Source organism: Ovis canadensis, chromosome 2 (assembly GCF_042477335.2).
Source record: "Ovis canadensis isolate MfBH-ARS-UI-01 breed Bighorn chromosome 2, ARS-UI_OviCan_v2, whole genome shotgun sequence".
Lineage (NCBI taxonomy): Eukaryota > Metazoa > Chordata > Mammalia > Artiodactyla > Bovidae > Ovis > Ovis canadensis.
Genome location: NC_091246.1, coordinates 47355004 through 47377825, shown reverse-complemented (window position 1 = coordinate 47377825; position 22822 = coordinate 47355004). Strand labels below are relative to the sequence as shown.

The 22822-nt window shown below is 39.3% G+C and overlaps 1 protein-coding gene across 1 annotated transcript in view; it reads left to right on the top strand.

The window, feature by feature from the left end:
* LOC138432626 (contactin-associated protein-like 3) overlaps positions 1 to 22822 on the top strand; it is a 246906-nt gene that overhangs the window by 123751 nt on the left and 100333 nt on the right. The window contains exons 5-9 of the mRNA XM_069574064.1: positions 1209 to 1412; positions 2355 to 2530; positions 3589 to 3732; positions 9223 to 9484; positions 18490 to 18636. Coding sequence (XP_069430165.1) covers positions 1209 to 1412; positions 2355 to 2530; positions 3589 to 3732; positions 9223 to 9484; positions 18490 to 18636 — 933 coding nt within the window. The remainder of the gene's footprint in view (positions 1 to 1208; positions 1413 to 2354; positions 2531 to 3588; positions 3733 to 9222; positions 9485 to 18489; positions 18637 to 22822) is intronic.

The following is a 22822-nucleotide window of genomic DNA, read 5'->3' as shown; positions in this document are numbered from 1 at the left end:
AAACTCAGCAGTGGCCACAGGACTGGGAAAGGTCAGTTTTCATTCCAATCCCAAAGAAAGACAATGCCAAAGAATGCTCAAACTACCGCACAATTGCACTCATCTCACACACTGGCACAGTAATGCTCAAAATTCTCCAAGCCAGGCTTCAGCAGTACATGAACTGTGAACTTCCATATGTTCAAGCTGGTTTTAGAAAAGGCAGAGGAACCAGAGATCAAATTGCCAACATCCATTGAATCAAGGAAAAAGCAAGAGAATTCCAGAAAAACAGCTACTTCTGCTTTATTAACTATGCCAAAGCCTTTGACTGCGTGGATCACAACAAACTGGAAAATTCTGAAAGAGATGGGAATACCAGACTACCTGACCTGCCTTCAGAGAAATATGCGTGCAGGTCAGGAAGCAACAATTAGAACTGGACATGGAACAACAGTCTGGTTCCAAATTGGGATAGTAGTACATTAAGGCTGTATATTGTCACCCTGCTTATTTAACTTATATTCAGGACATCATATGAAATGCCAGACTGGATAAAGCACAAGCTGGAGTCAAGATTGCTGGGAGAAGTATCAATAACCTCAGATATGCAGATGACACCACCCTTATGGCAGAAAGCGAAGAAGAACTAAAGAACCTCTTGATGAAAGTAAAAGAGGGGAGTGAAAAAGTTGGCTTAAAACAACATTCAGAAAGCTAAGATCATGGCATTTGGTCCCATAACTTCATGGCAAGTAGTTGGGGAAACAATGGAAACGGTGAGAGCCTTTATTATTTTGGGCTCCCAAATCACTGCAGATGGTGACTGCAGCCATGAAATTAAAAGACACTTGCTCCTTGGAAGAAAAGCTATGACCAACCTAGATATCATATTAAAAAGCAAAGACATTACTTTGCCAAAAAAGTTCCGTTGACTAACGCTATGAGGAAATTGACTTTAACTTTTTTCCTGATCTTTGTTATTTACAGGATGGAAATAGGCCAGTAAAAGATAGGAGAAATTGAAATTAACCAACATTTCTAGATGATACATTTTGGGGAAGATGTGAGAAAAGGCAAACAGTGGAGTTTAGATATGTCAAATATGTTAGATATGCTAAACAAGCCAGAGATATGCTATGTATGTATATGCGTGTGTTGACTTACACATTTCAATGCACTGATAAGACTATATTATAATTAGACCACATTAATGTCTTCCATTGTAGGATCCGAGATGGTTCATTTTGATGGGAAGAGTTATTTGCTGTACACATTTAATCATAAATCCGTGAATCCAATCAAGGAAGTTATTTCTCTGAAATTTAAAACCAGAGAGAACAATGGGATTCTACTCCACAGAGAAGGACCAAATGACAAACACATCACCCTGGAGTTAATTAAAGGAAAACTCATCTTATTCCTTAATTCAGGTAAAAGAAAAAAAAAAAAGGTGTTTTGGGAAATACTATTTAGATGAAAGTATCTTTTGTGATGAATTTTTCTTCACAGTTAAGTAGGTAATTTAAAACCAGAGTACTTTTGGATGTGAGGGTGATCTGGCTTGGCTAGAAAGGTGTTCCCTTCCTCCCTCACAGCTCCATGTGCATTCTTCCCAAAGCTGTGCGCTTGGTTGAAGAGGACCACCTTCTCCTCTAGAGGAGGGCCATTCTTTGGCCAAGGGTATATGCATAGGTTTGCTTCTCTGCTAGAACCTCAAAACAAGCTCTTAAGGTCCATTTGCAGGAGAATGTAGGGTTGTCAAGCTTCCAAGACTCCAGACACATCCAAATGAGGCATTCCATGTGGCAGTCTGCCTTTCTTTAAAAAACAAAACAAACATACAACAAAAAAGAACACTTTTGTGAAAGAAAGCAGACCTTATAAATAATTATTCTGAAGACCAGAACTGTCCAGGCAAATGGACACGTGGTCACCTACAGTTGAGCTATACTAAGAACAGCATGTGTGATCTTCAGTATGCTTTTATGTAAAAAATTTTATTTCTTGATAATCATGTAAGATCAGTAGTAGATGCTCAGTAAATAACCTGATAATATCATGATGACAAGGGTGGCTTATCATAAACTTTTGAAGTAGTCCTATGAATGAGGACCTAGAAAGAAAATATTTTCAAGAAAAATGAAAATTCAGTACATAATAATAATAAAACAAGTTAGATAGAAGATGTTACTCAATATCAAAGAAGATTGTATAGATTGTAAGATTAAGATAAAAGCAGCTCGCCAGTTCTTGGGATAAAAGAATGTAAGGAAAGTGTAACTGGTGTGAGCAATGCTAAACCTGAAGACGTTGATAGAAATCATGGTATTGAGCTAGATGGAACAGTGTATTTACACTTCCTTTCTTTTCAGGTCATGCTAACTTGCCCTCACCTGATGCTCTCATGCTGGGCAGTTTGCTGGATGATGAACACTGGCATTCTGTTCTCGTTGAGCTCCTCAATACAGATGTCAACTTCACTGTGGACACGCACACTCATCATTTTCGAGGAAAAGGAGAGTCCAACTATGTGGATCTCAATTATAAGGTGTGAAATGACTTTTTAAGTATTACAGATTTTATCATTTGATTGCAGCATAATCTTCTAGAGAAAATACTAATACATTGAAAAATTCCCTTTCCTAATAATTCAGAATTCTGATAAAATATTTCCCATGTCTGGTAACTTCACACTGGAAGATACATGCTCAAGCTATTGAGACATTTTATTTCTTACAGATGTTAGTCTTCACATTAGAGTAAATAGTTGTTAAATTTAGGAAATCCATACATAAAGAGCTACCAGTTCAACAAAGAATATTTTTAAATCCATTTGTTCACATAGTTCTTCTGTATTCCATCTGGTGTTTGGCTGCGAATATTACCTTGGAGATTTCTTTGTTTTAGGGCAATCCTAAACAGAATTAGCTACTTAGAATAATTTAGAGAAGTAATCCACATATATTCCAATCTGAATTTTTTAAGTAACAAGAAAGCCAGATGCACACATCTCAGAATACTGTTTCTTGGGGTTTTTAAACACCTGAGGATATTTGCAGCATGTTGCCCATGTGTGTCTGACATACACTGAAATGCATTGTTTGTTCTGCCAGTTCTGCTGAGCACATCTGTCAGCAAACCAGGTTTCAACATTCACTTGATATGAGTGGCCTCAGCAGCAAGGACCAGCTGGAGATTCTGGCCTTGAATGATATTATTAGTGGCTTTGTAATTCTAATCTATTAGAGTCATGGCAAAGAGCAGGATCCCACAGTCTAGTTTATAAAGTAGAATATCATCACAGTAGGCTGCCTTGTCACACAAATCGGAATTTACGGTGGGCATAAAGATGCAATATTCCCCATCAACAAAAATGACAGAACTATATGAGTAGCAGCAAATCATAAGAAGGATATTTAATATATTTATCTCAATGTAATAAATAGTAAATACATATAAAACATCCTTTGAAATTAGCATGATAATATAAAATAATGCCAAGCAGATTTGAGCCAATTACCATTATACCCGATAATCATACATGTTTAGGCAGATAATCAGAAAATCATTAAACAATGTTATTTATGTCATTTTTTTCTTTCTAAGATCAGCTTTGGAGGGATTCCTGGACATGGAAAATCAGTAGCATTCCCACATAAAAACTTTCATGGCTGCTTTGAAAATCTCTATTATAATGGAGTGGATATCATTGATTTGTCCAAGAAACACAAGCCACAGGTCCTCATCATGGTAAGAGAGTCTATACACAAGTTCAAGAGAAAAGGGAACTGCAGTTTGATTGATTCAGCTTTAAAATATACCTCTTCTGAAGGCAGGAAAAGGTACAAATCATGTGTATCATTATCCCTATATATCCTTGGGGAATTGGTTCCAGGACTTCTGAATTGGAGCAATGGATGCTCAAGTCTCTTGTATAAAATGGCACAGTATTTGCATATAACCTACTCATATCCTCCCATATACTTTAAATTGACTCTAGATTTATGTATATTACCTAACACGATGTAAATGATATGTAAATAGTTGTAAATACAATGCAATTGTCATGTGAGTAGTTGCTGGTGCTGGTCAAGTTCAAATTTTGCTCTTTGGAACTTTCTGAAATTTTTCTTTCTAAATATTTTCCTGGTTGGTTCGTTGTATATGAGGATGCAGAACCTGGGTATACAGAGAGCCTACTGTACTTTTTTAGCTTACATGTGGTTTCATTTTTATGTGTTTGTGGAAATAGATGAATAGTTTCACAAAAATGTTACAGTGCAATCATATTAAGGCATTTTAAGGCAGTGTCTTTCTTTTCAATTGGTTTCTCGTTTCTTTTTCCATATTTTCCACATGGCTACAGTCCCTCTGTCAAGCTGGGATGTTACTAAGCTAATATTTGTCCTTCCTGTTTGGTCCAAAGTAATGGAATCCTCTATAGATAGATAGATTCATACTCACACATGTATTTATGAATCTGTATGCTTCCACATTTGACATTGTTTACAAAAGAAATAATTTTATAAAAGTTTTTCTCCATCTGGATTTTTTGATTCAACAATACCTTGTAAGAATTATTTTCCATTATCAGGAACAGTTCTACATTAGAATGTCTACATCACTATCCATTAGGAAAACGTGCCATTATTTATCTAGTCATTTCCTACTCAGGGCATTTGCTTTCAGTTCAGTTCAGTCTCTCAGTCATGTCTGACTCTTTGCGACCCCATGAATCGCAGCACGCCAGGCCTCCCTGTCCATCACCAACTCCTGGAGTTCACTTAGACTAACGTCCATCGAGTCAGTGATGCCATCCAGCCATCTCGTCCTCTGTCGTCCCCTTCTCCTCCTACCTCCAATCCCTCCCAGCATCAGAGTCTTTTCCGATGAGTCAACTCTTCGCATGAGGTGGCCAAAGTACTGGAGTTTCAGCTTTAGCATCATTCCTTCCAAAGAAATCCCAGGGCTGATCTCCTTCAGAATGGACTGGTTGGATCTCCTTGCAGTCCAAGGGACTCTCAAGAGTCTTCTCCAACACCACAGTTCAGACGCATCAATTCTTCAGTGCTCAGCTTTCTTCACAGTCCAACTCTCACATCCATACATGACCACTGGAAAAACCATAGCTTTGACTAGACGGACCTTTGTTGGCAAAGTAATGTCTCTGGTTTTGAATATGCTATCTAGGTTGGTCATAACTTTTCTTCCAAGGAGTAAGCGTCTTTCGATTTCATGTCTGCAGTCACCATCTGCAGTGATTTTGCTGCTGCTGCTTCTGCTAAGTCGTTTCAGTCGTGTCCGACTCTGTGCGACCCCATAGATGGCAGCCCACCAGGCTCCCCCATCCCTGGGATTTTCTAGGCAAGAATATTGGAGTGGGTTGCCATTTCCATCTCTAATGCATGAAAGTGAAAAGGCAAAGTGAAGTCGCTCAGTCCTGTCCGACTCTTAGCGATCCCATGGACTGCAGCCTACCAGGCTCCTCTGTCCATGGGATTTTCCAGGCAAGAGTACTGGAGTGGGGTGCCATTGCCTTTGGAGCCCCCCAAAATAAAGTCTGACACTGTTTCCACTGTTTCCCCATCTATTTCCCATGAAGTGATGGGACCAGATGCCATGATCTTCGTTTTCTGAATGTTGAGCTTTAAGCCAACTTTTTCACTCTCCACTTTCACTTTCATCAAGAGGCTTTTTAGTTCCTCTTCACTTTCTGCCATAAGGGTGGTGTCATCTGCATATCTGAGGTTATTGATATTTCTTCCTGCAATCTTGATTCCAGCTTGTGCTTCTTCCAGCCCGCCGTTTCTCATGATGTACTCTGCATATAAGTTAAATAAGCAGGGTGACAATATATAGCCTTGATGTACTCCTTTTCCTATTTGGAAGCAGTCTGTTGTTCCATGTCCAGTTCTAATTGTTGCTTCCTGACCTGCACATAGGTTTCTCAAGAGGCAGGTCAGGTGGTCTGGTATTCCCATCTCTTTCAGAATTTTCCACAGTTTATTGTGATCCACCCAATCAAAGGCTTTGGCATAATCAATAAAGCAGAAATAGATGATTTTTTGGAACTCTCTTATTTTTTCGATGATCCAATGGATGTTGGCTATTTGATCTCTGATTCCTCTGCCTTTTCTAAAACCAGCTTGAACATCTGGAAGTTCACGGTTCACGTATTGCTGAAGCCTGGCTTGGGGAATTTGGAGCATTACTTTACTAGAGTGTGAGATGAGTGCAATTGTGCGGTAGTTTGAGCATTCTTTGGCATTGCCTTTCTTTCGAATTGGAATGAAAACGGACCTTTTCCAGTCCTGTGGCTGCTGCTGAGTTTTCCAAACTTGCTGGCATATTGAGTTATGCCAACATTTTTACCACTATAAGCTGGCAGTTGCACATGTGTGCTCAGTACAGGGGCTTCCCTTTCGATGGGATAAAATTCCAGAAGTAGAATTTCTTGGTCACAAGTTTTATACAGTTTTATATTTTAATAAATGTTGTTGGATTGCTTTCCATAAAGCTATAATATGACATTTGCCACCAGCAATGTATGTTAGAGCCTTCCATCTCATATCAGCCAGCCCTCATACACCCCTGCCAGTTCAAGGAACATGAACTAATATTTAATATCTCTTTGTTACTTTGTGTTTATGGGACTACTGGTGAATTAAATAATCTTCTCACCTGTTTTTTGTCCATTTGGACTTCTTTTTCTGATTGTTGTTCACTCTTATTCTTTTGCCTAATTTTTATTTTATTTCTTTAATTTTTGGTCAATTTACAAGACAGTTTTATATTTGAAAGATAACCCTCTGTCATTCGTGGTCCATATATTTTTTCAGATTTATCAATCTTCTATTAAATACTTCATAATATGTTGAGTATATAAATATTTTTACTTATATGTGGTCATTAGGTCTGTATATTTCTTTATAGCTTTGGAATGTCTCTAAAACCCTATAATCTATACATGGTCTCATGGATTTTCCTGTAAGAACTTTTAATTGGTTTTATTTAGTTTTTAAATTAAAAAAACTAAATCTTTGACATTTATTCTTTATGTGATATAGGATTAATTTTTGTATTCTACCTGATAGATATCCATTTGGTCCTATGCTATTTAATAACTAACCCACCCTTTATCCCACATAGTTGAATTTCCTTACATACTAAGTTTTACCAGGTGGCTCATTGGTAAAGAATCCACCTGCCAATGCAGGAAATGTAGGGGATGAGGGTTCGATAGCTGGATTGGGAAGATACCCTGGCCGGGGGAAATGGCAATACACTCCAATATTCTTGCCTGAAAAAATCCCATGGACAGAAGATCCTGGCCAGCTAAGTTCATGAGGTTGAGAAGAATTGGACATGAATGAGCACACATACATGCCAGCTTTATTATCATGTAACTATATAATGTATACTGTATATTATATATGTGTATTATAGCTATATATTATATATTAATATATAACTAGTATATTCTCAGATGTTTTTGAGTTCCTTATTCTGTCTCACTGCTATGTCTATTCCTGTACCAATAACACACTGATTTGCTTACAGTAACTTCATAGTATGCTTTGCTATCTGGTAAGTTAAGCTCTGTCTCACTGGCTTTTTATTTGCATTGTTATTATTTTTTTTTTGGAAAGGAAGAGTAATGTTTGCGTATGTATTCTGCTATCTGAAATCTACAAAAAAATTTTTAATTTCAGACAAAATTCTTGTAGAGGGTATAATTGGAATTATATTGAGCCTGTCCCATCCAAACACTATGATTAAAAATAGTTTGTTCCTGGAGTAGTAGACATATCATAAGGATTAAAAATACCTTTAAAAACAGAAGTATATACAAATAAAAACAGCCTGCTAGACAGATCAGATCTTAGGCTGGGTGATAGCCTTGGGTGATTTGGTTTGTAAGAACTTCAGAGAAGAGACCAGCCTACCTGTGGCAGGACCAGCCTGGCCCCATTCTTTTCTTCAGACATGCAAAAGCACATGTCCTACCTATAGTAAGATGTAGCTATCACCTGAGTGACACACTTATAATCATATTTACATAATCAAGACAAGTACAAGAAAGTTCTTGGAGTAACTTATCCTTTGTGCTAGCCTTCACATTGGAGAAAAACATCTAGCACTTCAAGAGAGGAAAATTGTTTTTTTTTATGTTGTATCCCACACCCAGCATTGTTGCTATTGTTGTTCAATAACTCAGTCGAGTCTCTTAGGACCCCATGGACTTCAGCATGCCGGCTTCCTTGTCCTTCACTATCTCCCACAGTTTGCTCAGATTCATGTCCGTTGAGTCTGTAATGCCATCCAGCCATCTCCCATCCTCTGTTGCCCACTTCTCCTCCTGCCCTCAGCATCAGGGTCATTTCCAATGAGTTGGCTCTTCACATCAGGGGGCCAAAATATAGGTGTTTCATCATCAGTCCTTCCAATGAATATTCAGGGTTGATTTCCTTTAGGATTGACTGGTTTGATCTCCTTGCTGTCCAAGGGATTTTTTAGAGTCTTCTCCCGCCCTATTCAAAAGGATCAATCCTTTGATGCTCAGCCTTCTTTGTGGTCCAGCTCTCACATTGGTACGTGACTACTGGAAAGACAGTAGTTTGGACACCCAGCATTAAGTCTGGGAAAGATGTGGCTCAGGATTCCTTTGCAAATGCTTAGTAATGGAGATAAACAGTTCATCAGAGACTCAGAAATAGGTTTGCTGAGCTGAACAGCACTTTTTCTTTTCATTTTTAAATTCATTTATTTTTGGCTGCACTGGGTCTCCATTGCCCTTTCGTTGCTGTGCATTCACAGGCTTTCTCTAGTTGCGGTGAGTAGGGGTGGCTCTCTAATTGCATTGCATGGGCTTCTCATTGTGGTGGCATCTCTTGTTGCAGAGTGTGGGCTCTAGGGCTCACAGATTTCAGTTGTGGTGCATGGGCTTAATTGCCCCACGGGATGTGGGAACTTAGGTCCTGGACCAAGAGTCGAACCCATGTCCCCTGCATTGACAGGCAGATTCTTAACTACTGGACTACCAGTGAAGTCCTTGAACAGTGCTTTAAGGGACCTATAAGGTAAATCTGGATTTAAGTTTGATGGGGAAGCCTCATTTTAAAAATCCTAGATTGCTGAATTGTTGATAAGAAATTCAATTAAGTCTTGGAAAATCTGTTGTCTGTGAAATGGAAGCATTACAACTGTGCCTTCCTAAAGTCTGTTTCACTGTGTTCACAGGGAAATGTGTCCTTCTCCTGCTCACACACGCAAACTGTCCCCATGACTTTTCTGAGCTCCAGGAGTTACTTGGTGCTACCAGGCACTTCCAGAGAGGACAAAGTGTCTGTGATCTTCCAATTTCGAACATGGAACAGAGCAGGACTGTTGCTGACCAGTCAGTTTCAGCATAGGTCAGGAGCTCTCATCCTTGTTCTTAGTGATGGAAAACTCAAGCTGAGTCTCTCCCAGCCTGGACATCCAGCCAGGGACATCACAGCAGGTAATAAACGTCCTTCCTGAGATAACGCTTAGGTATTTATTGTGACTATATCGTCTTGCATGTAAACCTAAGATGGGTAATCTTTAAAATGAATGAATGGCTGAATGCATAAGATATTCATAATCCTACTGGAGAGAACTAGATTGCTTTCTCCTTTGAAACAGGTAACTACAGGCTGTTGGTGTATCAGTCAGTATGACATAGCATAATTATCAAAAAGTTTAAAAATAAATGATCATAAACTTGTGGTTACCAAAGGGATAAATTAGGAGTTTGGGATTGACAGATATTCACTACTATTAATAAAAATGGATAACCATCAAGGACCTACTGTTATAGCACAGGGAAATTTACTCAGTATTTTATAATAACCTATAGGGAAAAGAATATGAAAATGAATATATATATTTATATATATATGTGTGTGTGTATATGAATCACTGCTGCAACTTGAAGCTAACACAACATTGTAAACCAACTATACTTTCATAAAAAATTAATGAAAAAAACTTATTTGTGAATTTGAGTTAGAACCTAGAAGTAAACTTGAATTACTAGAAGGCATTAGACTATCCTACGGAGTCTCAAGAAAATAGATTTCTTTGAACTTTTTTTTCAACCTATATACACATTGATTTTCAAAATATTGTAAGTTACTTTTCTTTCTTATGTCTGAGCCATTGCTTCCTTTGTTTCTCCTTGTTTTTGGTGAGGCTGCTTCTAAGTGGGTGAATGTTCTGTAGTTTTTTGAGAAGAACCTGTTTATTTCTAGACTCACTTCTGAGTCGTGTTATTTTTTAACTTTGGGGACTGCTTTACATTTAAAACTGATAAAATTTAAACCTAGGTGGACTCATGGCATGTCATTCCTTGAAGGTTTCATGTGGAAGGCCTGTCTTGTCTGATTTATGGTTATCAGTTTGGGACTGAAAAGCTAAGAATGAAGACTAAAATTTCCTTTCTTTTTATAAAGAAAAAATATGCATATATGACGATTAGCATGCAAATGAGCAGAGTTGACAGTGTCAATTCAGATTCAGTCAACTGCTTAAATCTTGGCTCAGCAGTAAACTATCTGCCTGCAATGCAGGAGCCACAGGTGACGTGGGTTCAATTCCTGGGTCAGGAAGATCCGCTGGTGGAGGAAATGACAACCCACTCCAGTATTCTTGCCTGGAGAATCCTATGAACACAGGAGCCTGGCAGGCTTCAGTCCATAGGGTTGCAAAGAGTCAGACATGACTGAGGCAACTTAGCATGCACGCATAATTTACATGTAATATGAACTAAAAGAGATAGCTTTTTAGTGTTGTTCATGTGAGTACACACTGTCCTTACCCTCCCCCCCACGTATATATGTCAGGTATTGAATTTTTTGTAAGCTGGCACTGACACAACACATAAATATTTTATTGCACTATTTTTAAAGGTTTTTACAGTGTAATGTGCCATTTCTCAGAAGCAAACCGAAGGTGAATTTCTCATGATACTTGCTTCTTACTTTAGCAGCATTTGAAAGGGAGTCTTTTATGTGGTTGAAGTAGAGGGAAAGTAAGACAGGCTGCAAAATTTTTTCATTTTAAATGTTGTATCAAGTACCCAAATGTGTATCAAATTGAAACTTAAATTTCATTAAATGATACTGAAAAGGCATCTTGTATCCTATTTCCAGGTTGTAGATAATTTTTCCTAATAGTTATCTCAAGATAGTTCGGAAGAACTGGAGAAATGCACCAAAAGTGTAGATTCTGATGCATGTTTGTTCCTGAGGCAGGGCTAAGGAAGTGGGTCATAGAAACAGAGGAAAATTGGGGGCGATAAAGGAAAAGGAAAAAATGAAAGTCTGTATTCATCCTTTACGACTGAGGATGAGATGGCTGGATGGCATCACCGACTTGATGCACATGAGTTTGGGTGAACTCCAGGAGTTGGTGATGGACAGGGAGGCCTGGTGTGCTGCGATTCACTGGGTTGCAAAGAGTCGGACACGACTGAGCGACTGAACTGAACTGAACTGATTCACCCTTTATAAGAAAAGACACAATTCTACCCTTTGCCAAGTTGTGTGTAGTGTTGTGGTCATTATCCTCTGTTATTAGAATAAATTATTTGATTTATGAGGTGGTGTGTGAGAGGACTCCTCTCCCTTGCATATTTCCAGGTCTGCCTTTGATAAGCAGCCCACTTGTTCTCATGAAGCCTCAGGGTCATCTTTAAAATGACACTAATAGGTATTATGGTGAGAATGCAGGGATATAACATATCTAAACCCTTGGCACCATAGTGTCAATCAGTAATAACACAACAACCATTAATTATCAATATTTCAACACTAGCACTGCAACCATGGCATCACCCCCAAGATTGAGGCCTTTAAAGGTATTGGAAGGGTGTGGTAGAATTAGCATCATATTTATAAATGCACAAATCAAAAGTCCAAAATCTATTTTCTGGTCTCCATCCATCCTTTGACAATCATGTTGCCTGGGAAACAGACTGTCCTTTCATCAGAAGTGGACTGACTTGAAATCACACTGAAGAAAAACAAAGGATGAGATTTATAATGGAGAGCAGGAGACAATAAATATAAATGCCTGAATTTTATTTTTAAATTAGAATGGCCAATGTTTGCTAAGAACAGTCTTGTGTCACATAGACGGATGACGTCGACTACAAATTCAAGATATTCTGGAATGCTTTCTGCAAATTCTCCATGTGAAATACCTCAATATGCTAGATCAGCAGTCCCAGCCTTTTTTGGTGCCAGGGACTGGTTTTGTAGAAGACAGTTTTTCCACAGACCTAGTGAGGAGGATCAACTCCACCTCAGATCATGAAGTATTAGATCCCAGAGGTCGGGGACCCCTGTGCTAGATAGAGAAAGAGAGAGAGAGAGAGAGAGTGAGAGAGAGAGAGAGAGAGGGAAGGAAAAGGTGGTCAAGTAAGAGAGAGAAAGGAAATATTTCACAAAATCAAACTAGGTTTTAATGATAGATTTTAAGTGAATATAGTTATCATACTGATAGGTATATGATATAACAATTAAGAGAAACCCTAAATGATAAGGCTGAAAAGAACATGTAGAGATTTTTTTTTTCTGGTTCATCCTCTTTAGCTCTAAGATTATGAACTTCTTTCAAAACGTTATATCAGGTTCAGTGTCATAATATATGTTTTAAGTGTCTAACTTGAATCCTCCATATTCTATTTTTCAACTTTTCTCATGATTTTTCATGAACGAGTGTTGAATCTTTGAAAATGTTTCTGACTTCACCAATAACAAACAGAAAGGAAGAGTGCAGCATTTTTACTGTCTGCACATGGTAGTAGTAACTAGTGACTTTAAAGCTATTGACACGTGTACCCCAATGTTCATCGCAGCACTGCTTATAATAGCCAGGACATGGAAGCAACCTAGATGTCCATCGCAGATGAATGGATAAGAAAGTTGTGGTACATATACACCATGGAGTATTACTCAGCCATTAAAAAAAAGAATACATTTGAGTCAGTTCTAATGAGGTGGATGAAACTGGAACCCATGAAGTAAGCCAGAAAGAAAAACACCAATACAGTATACTAAAGCATATATATGGAATTTAGAAAGATGGTAATGATAACCCTGTATGTGAGACAGCAAAAGAGATACAGATGTATAGAACAGTCTTTTGGACTCTGTGGGAGAGGGAGAGGGTGGGATAATTTGGGAGAATGGCATTGAAACATGTATAATATCATATATGAAACTAGTCGCCAGCCCAGGTTCAATGCATGATACTGGATGCTTGGGGCTGGTGCACTGGGACAACCCAGGGGGATGGTACGGGGAGGGAGGAGGGAGGGGGCTTCAGGATGGGGAACACATGTATACCTGTGGCAGATACATGGTGATGTATGGGAAAACCAATACAATATTGTAAAGTAATTAACCTCCAATTAAATAAATTTATTTAAAAAGAAAAAAGCCATCCCCTTCCTGAAAATGAAAACGTTTTGGGATGCATTATAACTAACATTTAACAGTATGAGAAAAACAAAAATTTAGCTGCTTCACAGCAGGACCTTTGACCTTCTGGGTCATGCTGGAAACATTTCTGGCTCAAGTGGATCTTACATGTATGCTAAGTCATGTCCGACTCTGTGTATCCCTATGGACTATAGCCCACCAGGCTCCTCTGTGCTTCGGATTATTCAGGCAAAGATACTGGAGCAAGTTGCCATTTCCTGCTCCAGGAAACAGAGTGGTTTGGAGTGGACTAGATTGGAGTGGATATTGGAGTGGATTGCCATTACTTCCTCCAGGTGATCTTCCTGACCCAGAGATCAAACCCGTGTCACCTAAGTTCCTACGTTACCGGCAGACTCTTTATTGCTGAGCCACAGAGGAAGCCCCAAGTAGATCTTGGTGGTGGTAGTTTAGTTCCTAAGTTGTGTCCAACTCTTGTGACCCCATGGACTGTAGCCTGCCAGGCTCCTCTGTCTATGGGATTCTCCAGGCAAGAATACTGGACTGGGTTGCCATTTTCTTCTCCAGGGGATCTTACCCACCCAGGAATCGAACCCAGGTCTCCTGCATTGCAGGCGGATGCTTTGTCAACTGAGCTATGAGGGAAGCCCCAAGTGAATCTTGAGTCCAAGTCATTAATGAGAGATCCAGCAGGGAAAAAAAAAAAAAGCTGGTTTGAAGAGCATTTGAAGGACATGGATTTACATGGTCACATGGGTTGTAAATACCAAAATGTGATATGAATTAGGTGGGACTGGTTAACTTTCTACCAGAAATATGCACTTATTTTTGAGGGGTAGACTAAAATCCCCAGTATTCTCTAACATAACTTCTAATTCATAAGGTTGACTTCTAAACTTACAGAGCTGTAAAGAGTCTGTACCTTTAACATTCGTAAAATGTGTTAGTTAAATATATTGGGACATACCAGAAGATGCTCAGATTGGAGTCATTCAAGCTCACTAGTACGCTCAGTCATGTCCAACTCTGCAACTGCCTGGACTGCAGCATGCCAGGGTTTCTGGGCCATCACCAACTCTTGGAGCCTACTCAAACTCATGTCCATCGCATCGGTAATGCCATCCAACCATCTCATCCTGTCTTCCCCTTTGCCTCCTGCCTTCAGTCTTTCCCAGCATCAGGGTCTTTCCAATGAGTCAGTTCTTTGTTTCAGGTAGTCAAAGTATTGGGGTTTCAGCTGCAGCATCAGCCTTTCCAATGAATATTCAAGGACTGATTTCCTTTAGGATTGAGAGGTTGGATCTCCTTACAGTCCAAGGGACTCTCAAGAGTCTTCTCCAACACCACATTTCAAAAGCACCAATTCTTTGGCTCTCAGCTTTCTTTATAGTCCAACTTTCACATCCACACATGACTACTGGAAAAAAAAATAGCTTTGACTAGAAGGACCTTTGTTGGTAAAGTAATGTCTCTCCTTTTTAATATGCTGCCTAGGTTGGTCATAGCTTTTCTTCCAAGGAGAAAACATCTTTTAAATTTCATGGCTGCAGTTACCATCTGCAGTGATTTTGGAGCCCCCCCAAATAAAGTCTGTCACTGTTTCCATTGTTTCCCCATCTATTTGCCATGAAGTGATGGGACTGGATGCCATGATCTTAGTTTTCTGAATCTTGAGTTTTAAGCCAAGTTTTTCACTCTCTCTTTCACTTTCATCAAGAGGCACTTTAGTTCTTCTTCACTTTTTGCCATAAGGGTGGTGTCATCTGCATATCTGAGGTTATTGATATTTCTCCCGCAATCTTGATTCCAGCTTGTGCTTCTTCCAGCCTGGCATTTTGCATGATGTTCTCTGCATATAACTTAAATAAGCAGGGTGACAATATACAGCCTTGACCTACTCCTTTCCTGATTTGGAAGCAGTCTGTTGTTCCATGTCCAGTTCTAACTGTTGCTTCCTGAACTGCATACAGATTTCTCAGGAGGCAGGTCAGGTGGTCTGGCATTCCCATCTCTTTAAGAATTTTTCACAGTTGTGATTCACATAGTCAAAGACTTTGGCATAGTCAGTAAAGCAAAAGTAGATGTTTTTCTGGAACTCTCTTGCTTTTTCAATGACCCAGCAGATGTTGGCAATCTGATCTCTGGTTCCTCTGCCTTTTTTAAATCCAGCTTGAACGTCTGGAAGTTCATGGTCCACGTGCTATTGTAGCTTGGCTTGGAGAATTTTGAGCATTACTTTGCCAGTGTGTGAGATGAGTGCAATTGTGCAGTAGTTTGAACATTGTTTGGCATTGCCTTTCTTTGGGATTGAAATGGAAACTGACCTTTCCCAGTCCTGTGGCTACTGCTGAGTTTTCCAAATTCGCTGGCATATTGAGTTCAGCACTTTCACAGCATCATCATTCAGTAAATGAAATAGCTTTACTGGAATTCCATCACTTCCACTAGCTTTGTTCATAGTGATGCTTCCTAAGGCCCACTTGACTTCACATTCCAGGATGTCTGGCTCTAGGTGAGTGATCACACCATCATGATTATCTGGGTCATGAAGATCTTTTTTTTACAGTTCTTCTGTGTATTCTTGCCACCTCTTCTTAGTATCTTCTGCTTCTGTTAGGTCCATACCATTTCTGTCCTTTATTGTGCTCATCTTTGCATGAAATGTTGCCTTGGTATCTCTCATTTTCTTGAAGAGATCTCTAGTCTTTCCCATTCTATTGTTTTTCTCTATTTCTTTGCATTAATTGAAAGGAAGGCTTTCTTATCTCTCCTTGCTATTCTTTGGAACTCTGCATTCAAATGGGTATATCTTTCCTTTTCTCCTTTGCCTTTAGCTTCTCTTTTCTCTTCCTTTGTAAGGCCTCGTATGCCAACTATTTTGCCTTTTTGCATTTCTTTTTCTTGAGCATGGTGTCAAAAAAATCAAGCAGTCATCTCACTGTTGCTTTTCAATGAATGAAAGTTGATTTTTTGTTTAATGACCCTCTTCCTTGTTGACCAAGACAGTTCTAAAGATTCCAGTTATTCCTGCCCCCACCCCCTCAATTGAAACATTCTTGTCTGGGACCTGCTGTGCAAGCTGCAGTGACCTCCTGTGGAGAGGACAAATCCCTTGCTGTTGGCCAAATAACTCATTTTGGCCACTGGCATATGAGCAGAAGGGGCCTGTGCCACATCTGAGTAGAAGCTGCCAACACCGTAGCAAGATTCTGCCAAATGCTGTTTTCTCTCTGCAGAAAGACAGGGAGTAGGCCTGTGTATTAGCCTTGGTGCTGCTTGAATGAATGCCTAGAGCACAAAGGATAGAGAGCCAGATGGCCTAGGGCCAGATCAAGAAACAAACCCTCGTTGTTACTCATTGAAACTTTGCTGTTGTTTATGGTCCACAAGATAACCTAGTAGAAGCTAACACACACACACACACACACACACACTGTGTGGGTGAGTGTACTGGGACACCTAAGGCTTATTGATGTATTTGCATGACACAGCACTGGGTTTTCATTCAATAGAAGACCCTACAAGTTGGTCTATAGTAGATGTTAGAGTCATGCACAGTTGGTGGGCAGTCAGTGATTCAACTAATTTATCATTCCAGCTCCATCACTTGAAGAAAATACAGATATTTCATCTCATAGATTCAAGAGACAATGACTGCTTTGAAGGAATTAATAGTAGTTTTAAAAATTGATAGGCTTCCCAGGTGGCTCAGTGGTAAAGAATCCATCTGCCAATGCAGGAGACACGGGTTCGATCCCTGGGTCAGGAAGATCCCCTGGAGTGGGCAATCCACTCTAATATTCTTGCCTGGAAAATCCCATGGACAGAGGATCCTGGAAGGCTGCAGTTCATGGGGGAAAAAGAGTTGAACACAAACATGACTGAGCATGCCGGCATGTGGTGTGATGATAGCTGGAATACATTGTATCTTATTTGGAAAGAAAAACAGAAAATGTAAAAATGACATAAAATGAAAAACAATTCCCACAACCAAAAATGAAGGTTAATATTTAAGAATATTTCTTGCCACTCTTTTCCATCTTTATCCAATGTTTGAATATGTACAGACACACTTTAATGCAATGCTTTTATAAACTTTTATTCTATTCTATGAATTTTCACGTTTTATTAATACTTAAATTGTTATTTTTAAAGACTGTCAGAATGTATTTTTTTAAATAGTCTGCCAAGAATATTATAGATAATGACAATATATGAAAGTGAGAATAAGTTTTTATTTTTATAACTTGCATTTTTGGAAACTACCTGTACTTCTCACCATCACAAACTATCAGTGGGCTAGATGAGGCTAAAATATGTCCAATGCCATGTAGTTGGAAATACTTTATGATTTCATGGTTGTTCAGGGTCATTCATAGAAATGTTATTCTCTTAAGGCCCTAGGACTGAAACAAACCAATGCTGCGGTTTTCAAAGCAGGATGAGTGATCCACTCTTATTTTCACTTTACCCCTTCATTCTGATTTCTTTCTTTGCCCCACCCCCCTGCTTTTTTTTTTTTTTTTTTGTATTTGCACCCTTTTGACTAAACTGAATGATGAGAAAGTGAAGTATATCCCTGGCACTGTGCATAGAGGCCATAGTAATCCTAGCTGAACATAATCATTTTTGTTATTACATAAACAAATACCAGACAGGCCAGCCCATGACTGATGGATCAGACATAAGGATCCTCTGCAACCACAAAATTTACTCAACAAGACCCTCTTCCAGTTGACATGGGTAGCACCTGCTTCTAGATAAGCATGACCAACATACCACATAACCTAATTGCCTGCTTAGAAGCCCCCAGACAAGTCCACATCTATCCTTCACCTCTCTCTGTCTCTCTGTGTCCCCTGTGGTGCATTCTTCATTGGTCAACCAACTAAGTGACGTAGGTGGGCTTCAGGTGAGTTCTTGGTGGTCTGTGGAAGGTGGCCCAAGGTATGCATCATATTCTTTTCAAGTACTTGCTCTGTTGAGGTATTAACAAGGTTTATAGGAATTTATTTTAACCCATTTTGTTTACTTCCAGGCGCTGGACTAAATGATGGGCAGTGGCATTCTGTGTCCTTATCTGCAAGAGGGAATCACCTGAGTATGATGGTGGATGGTGAGGCAGCCTCCATGGCTCATTCCTTGCGTGGGCAGATTGAGTCAGGCGACACCTACTATTTGGGGGGTAAGTGAAAGGAACTGGGCTGCATTGGCAGTCAAACCATCTTTACCTTTTATGGTCCTGCCTTCTAAGGCAATTCATATTTTTACACGAATATTAATAGTGAAGAATGATTTTTCTCTTTTCGTTATAGTCATTGAGAATGTCGAGTGATCAAAGATGATAAATTGTGGTCTAAAAATGGAAGTCAGATAGATGGCCCTGTTTAAAAATGCACATCATAATGTTGATGCTTATAATCTTTCCTTCAGCTTTTATGTGCCAGGTTTTTTACTGCATGAGGGTGTTCTTCTATCTATTGGGTTCTTTTCTGCCCAGGGCCTGGCTACTCAAAGTATGGTCCATGGACCAACAGTATCAGCATCACCCAGAAGCTCTTAGAAATGCAGACGTGCCATCTGGGCTTCCTGAACCAGAATCTGCATTTCACCAAGATCCCCAGGAGGTCTGCTGCATTTTAAAATTTAAGAAACTTGGACTTCCCTGGTGGTCCAGTGTTTGGGATTCTGCCAATGCAGGGGACACAGGTTTAATCCCTGGAATGGGAAGATTCCACATGCTAAGGCAGCTAAGCCCATGCACCGCAACTGCTGAAGCCCAACGCCTTAGGGCCCATGCTCCCCAACCAGAGAAGGCACCCCAATGAAAAGTCCGCAACCACAACTAGAAGGCAGCCCCTGCTCACTGCAACTAGCAAAACCCATGTGCTGCAATGAAGACCCAGCACAGCCAAAAATAAATAAGTAAATAAATATTTTTTTAAAGATATCTAGTCCCACTGCCTAATACAGAAGGGCATAATTCTATACAACAGAGGAAGAGATTAATTCAATGGCTGTTAACATGTCATGCATGCATGTTCAGTCGTATCCAAATCTGCGAACTCACGGACCCTACCCCCCAGGATCCTCTGTCCATGGGATTTCCCAGGCAAGAGTACTGTAGTGGGTTGCCATGCCCTCCTCCAGGGGATCTTCCTGACCCAGGGATTGAACTGTGTTTCCTGCACCTCCTGCGCTGCAGATGGATTCTTTACTGCTGAGCCACAGGAGAAGCCCATTAATATGTCACTCATTGCTTAGTGACGGATTTTACCAAGACATCACCAGTCCATCTCCCCGGGATGTAGTCAGTGGGTGTTTTGCCTGTTTAGTGGAACTTGATTGAGTCCATCCAGGATCTTTTCCACCAGGGAGGGGGAACTTCTGAGGGTAATAAATCTCCATCCCTGGAGCATTCAAGTGAAAAATCCTCAGCCACTGGAAGCTTAGAACTGTCAATAGTAAGACTTATTCTTAATCTTGGCTTGAAGCCCTCTCTGACATTATTACTGTTTTGCATTTTATACTTTTTATTTTTTTTTGAAAATAAGTTGGTGGAGATAGCGTGATAGCTCAACAAGAAAGTATAAAATTCTCCCTTGAGAATTGACAATAAGTACATCAACCGTGAATTGGGTAGTTTAATCTTTGAAGTCCCCTAAAGCAAACTTCATGGGGAAAGGTGGAATTATGCCAGCAGCTTTAAAAGTTAGGATTGCTTGCTTTTCTTGTTTGCTAAATGTGATGCATTTCTGACCCAGATACTCTTTCAAACCTCTACACTTAAATGATGGGTTTTATAGTTCAGGAGAGGAACAAATTCCTTCAAAGCTAAATAAAGAATTTATCCAAGAACTTTAATTTAAAAGATAAAATATTTTGAAGCACTGACAGATACAGAAAGAACAATCTGTGTCTACTGTTCAATGACACAAAATAAAATACCTTTAACATTTTGTATTAAAAAGTAAAAGAAAAATACTTTCCAAATCATCCATCATATTGAACATACTGCATACTCAGAATGCACGGCTAAAGTAGGTACTTTCCCATAAATATTTACATACTGATGCAACATGAGTCAGTTGTTACTGTGAAATAGATCATATGCACACACTTTAAAAAGACTATAATATTTCATAAAAATAATATATATGGGTGCATCCTCTTGTCTACAAAATTAGCCACTACAACACTTGAGGCTTCTGTTGCTCATCTAGACTTTCATTCCCCTAGTTAAGTATTACCCTGCTCTTTTAAAGCCAGTCTTTGTATATTGCTTTTTTTATAATCTATCATCTATGTAGGTAGCTTTAAACAATAAATTGTCTTGTGTTGCCACGCTGTTAACTTTTTGAAGAGGGTAAACCTGGATTCATTCTTCTGTGACTTGCTTTTTCTGTTCTACATTAGTTTTTGAAATCTAGCCATGTGGCTATGAATAGCTGAATTTAATTAATCTTCATGGATGTGTGGCTTTTTGATGCATATTGTACCGTATTTTACTCTTCCCTTTTACCATTTTATGTTGATGGACATTTTGATTATGCCCATTTTTGTTTTAAAAATGCTGTAAATATTAATGTAGCTGCTAAGAGACATCTTGCCAGTGATTTTTCAGTTTTTTCTTATGCATAAACTATCTGACTCCTAATAAATGCAGTTAATTTAGTGAAACAACATTCAGTACTGGGGTTTTAGTGGCATGCTCCAATGGTTAAGATGAATGAATGCTCAAGAACCCACAGCTGTCACACTGGTTGTGCACATACACCTGGCCTTTGGCTTCATTACTATCTACTTAAGGATCCTAGAGAGCTAGAGGAAATGTGTTGAAAAAGGTGTAATAAACCTTATGTATTTTCATAAAATTGTGTTGATATACAGAGACCTGTCTTGTTAATATGGTTTCTGAAAAGAGACAGTGTCCCTAAGATGAGTGGAATTGTGAAGTTTAAACATCCCACGCGATGATATAATGACTTTTCTTCATTACCACTTTCCTATTTTTTTAATGTAATTCTGTGTTGGCACTGAGTGGCAAAAATAGAACTTGCAATCACAGCACTTTCTTCCTAACTAGTGTATAAATTTAGAGTAGCCTCTATAAGCATAGCTATAAATATCTAGTTGATTCCTACAGAACAGTTTCAGACACTGATTCAAATGAAGCCAGTCAACTGTATATATCTTGCATCAACATAACAACATCTTTTTTCCTAGAGAAAGAATATATATTGCTTTTAAAATTCAAGTAAAGCCTTTGCCAGATTAAAACAAATAAGTAAAACCAAAATGGACTAATTTACTGATGTTAAATAAAAAGATAGATACTATTTTTACTCAAGGAAAACCATGAGAGGCAGGTCTAGGACCAATGAGCATGGAGTTCTGATTCTCAGTAGATTTATTATGTTCACAATTTTTACGCACATGTAGAACCTTTGCTCAAGGTTTCCATATTTGTCTCCATGACATGTTGGACTTTCCGATGCTATTCTGCGTAAAGTAGGGTAGGTCAGCTACAGCTTGAGCTCTACTCCTGAAAACTCTAATGTCCAAAGGGTAGCTTCTGTCAGTATCTGTTTACTTACTTCCCTAGTGGCTCAGACGGTAAAGCGTCTGCCTACAACCTGGGAGACCCGGGTTCGATCCCTGGGTTGGGAAGATCCCCTGGAGAAGGAAATGGCAACCCACTCCAGTGTTCTTGCCTGGAGAATCCCATGGATGGAGGAGCCTGGTGGGCTGCAGTCCATGGGGTCGCAAAGAGTCGGACACGGCTGAGCGACTTCACTCACTTCACTCACTTATCTTCTTGCTCAGTGTCTGTCAGTACCAGAATATGTATGATGTTGACAAAGAAGTGAAGTTCATCCAATCTATGCTCTGTAGCAATATTGGGACTAATAAAGCCAGTGTTCCTGGGTCATCTAGGTGAAAACCAGTTAATGATATTCGACTTTTCAAGGAAAACAATACTCCCTGTTCTGAAATACTACTTGACCAGGTTTCCTTCCCATTACTATTTTTCCTGATGGACAGTCAACTGCAAGTTTCCAAGTATCATTATATGGTCAGTCGAATTTTGTTGTGATGCTTCCCCATGAAAGCAGACTAGTATGGCTTGCTATTACAGTTTCTTTTTTTTTTTAAATTGAAGGATAATTGCTTTATAGTATTGTGTCAGTTTCAGCCAAACATCAACATTTTTTGTGTTGTTCAGTTACTAAGTCATGTCCGACTCTTTGCGACCTCTTGGACTGCAACATGCTAGGCTTCCCTGTCCTCCATTATCTCCCAGAGCTTGCTCAAACTCATGTCCATTAATTTGGTGATGCCACCCAACCATCTTGTCCTCTTTGTCCCCT